Consider the following 1,776-nt stretch of genomic DNA (forward strand, 5'->3'; position numbering starts at 1 on the left):
TTACTAGACAAATATTTGTTTAAGAAGGCTTTTTTTTGGACACCTTAACAAAAACTACATTCATATGCCATCATAATTGATAATGTAGGCTTTGGTCATGGGATAGAAGTAAGTGCCTTGGGAAATAAAATGTTATTAGAAAAAAGAGTGATTTTAAATTGTCATACATGATTTTGATAGACTAAAAGTTAAGGTGTTCAATTATTGAAACCCCTTTTCTATTATTTTAATTAGGAGCACAACTATAAGCCTAACCATTGCACCTCCTTTTATTACAACTACTAATATTTATATTTTGTATTGTAAAAAATAAATGAAATTAGAAATTTCTTTTATAAAAGAAAACCTATCTAAAACTGTAGTAAAACAAGACATATTTGCTATATGATAAAGTTTCTACGAATGACAAGCATACTGAAACGTCAAACTCTCTCCTAACATGGATGCAGGAGATTAGTAGTTTGACATCTTATTCAAGGACTAAATAGAACTCTAACATGGGAACCACAGACGGTAGTATAGTTATTATTCATACTATCTCGTATGATACGTTCAGCAGTACAAAGTGGGATTGGCGATAAGATATGCCTCGATCTTCTTGAAGATGGCAGTACTCATTTCTTTGATCTCCTTCATTTTCTCTTCATCCTGAGGAACTCCAGGAAGGGTATCAAAATGGACTACACAGCTGCAAACACATCCTCCTCCTGCTTTTGGAGTGTACTTGAATTCATATGAGCAAGACGACACTTTCTTTCCCAGCAGCCCTCCTTCCACATGGCTGTATCGGTACACTAACTTCTCCTCCTCCACTTCCTCCACTTTCTCCTTCACGTAGCTGAAATCTTTGTTTGCTGAATCACAAAACCCAACTCATTACTAACAAGATAATCCATAAACATATCATATCAACACTCCATGATATTTTCTACATCATCTAATAAAAATCAATATGAAATGAAGTCTGTATTTTCTTTCACTCTGATGACAAATCATGTAGTCTAATGAAAAAATGTTGATGATAAAAGTTATTTACACAATCATATCAAATATAGAAATCGGATGACTTTGATAGTTTTGACTGTATAAATGGACAACAAAGTATAAGAATGAGATTACCAGGAGTGAAATTGATTTGTTTGATACTTCCTACACCTCCATCGCCTTCCAAGAAGGTGACGCTTGCAAAAAGCTCAGGTACTTGCTTTGGCAGAAGATTATGGCCGTCCTTCACAAAGGCATTCCACAGTCTCTTCGCCTCCAACGGAGACTCAAATTCATGGCTGATACTTCCCACAACCATTTTAACTCTTCTTTTGTTACTTCTCTATTCTTTTCCTACTTCTTCTTGTGGGTTTGTGCTAAGAAACTGAAAGGTATTTATAGAACTTCTTGTTTGTTCTCATGTCCGACTCAATTTAAAGATGGTGATGAGAAATTCTAAGACTTAGTGTCCCACCCACCCAAATATGGCCTCCACCTCCTATCATTTCATTTAAAGTTTGTTGACAAAGCACGTTGTGGGTAGTTTCGTGACATTATTAGGTCTTGAAAACAAGCCTTCTAGAGGATGACATTATCTATAGGTATTGAAGAACTTTTGTGGGGTCGTCCAAGTGCATTGAAGGTAGTACCGTCTTTTTTTAAACAATGTTCGTACCCGTTATCTAGCCGAACTATCCGGTATTGATTTTTCTATTATATTCTAATTACATTGCTGTAAAACGTTTTGAATCTTAGAAGTCTCGTAAACTAAAGCTTGTGGTATATTTATGA

General features: G+C 35.1%; 1 protein-coding gene across 1 annotated transcript; it reads right to left on the reverse strand.

Annotated features, from left to right (window-relative positions):
• Window positions 1-362: 362 nt before the first annotated feature.
• LOC149572298 (major strawberry allergen Fra a 1-3-like) lies at window positions 363-1,384 on the reverse strand. The gene is made up of 2 exons (XM_089813509.1): window positions 1,120-1,384; window positions 363-854 (listed from the first exon to the last, which is right to left on the reverse strand). The coding sequence occupies exons 1-2, from the start codon at window positions 1,301-1,303 to the stop codon at window positions 553-555; spliced, it is 486 nt and encodes a 161-aa protein (XP_089669635.1). The 5' UTR covers window positions 1,304-1,384; the 3' UTR covers window positions 363-552.
• Between the last annotated feature and the right edge of the window lie 392 nt (window positions 1,385-1,776).

The sequence above is a fragment of the Cupressus sempervirens genome, chromosome 2, assembly GCF_028749045.1.
Source record: "Cupressus sempervirens isolate cs-2001-9-10 chromosome 2, ASM2874904v1, whole genome shotgun sequence".
Lineage (NCBI taxonomy): Eukaryota > Viridiplantae > Streptophyta > Pinopsida > Cupressales > Cupressaceae > Cupressus > Cupressus sempervirens.

Bases quoted from the DNA above. Each gene is read 5' to 3' on its own strand.
- LOC149572298 (XM_089813509.1), bottom strand. From the start codon at position 1,303: ATGGTTGTGGGAAGTATCAGCCATGAATTTGAGTCTCCGTTGGAGGCG. The intron at 855-1,119 runs GTAATCTCATTC...TTTGTGATTCAG, and splicing joins ACAAATCAATTTCACTCCTG to CAAACAAAGATTTCAGCTAC.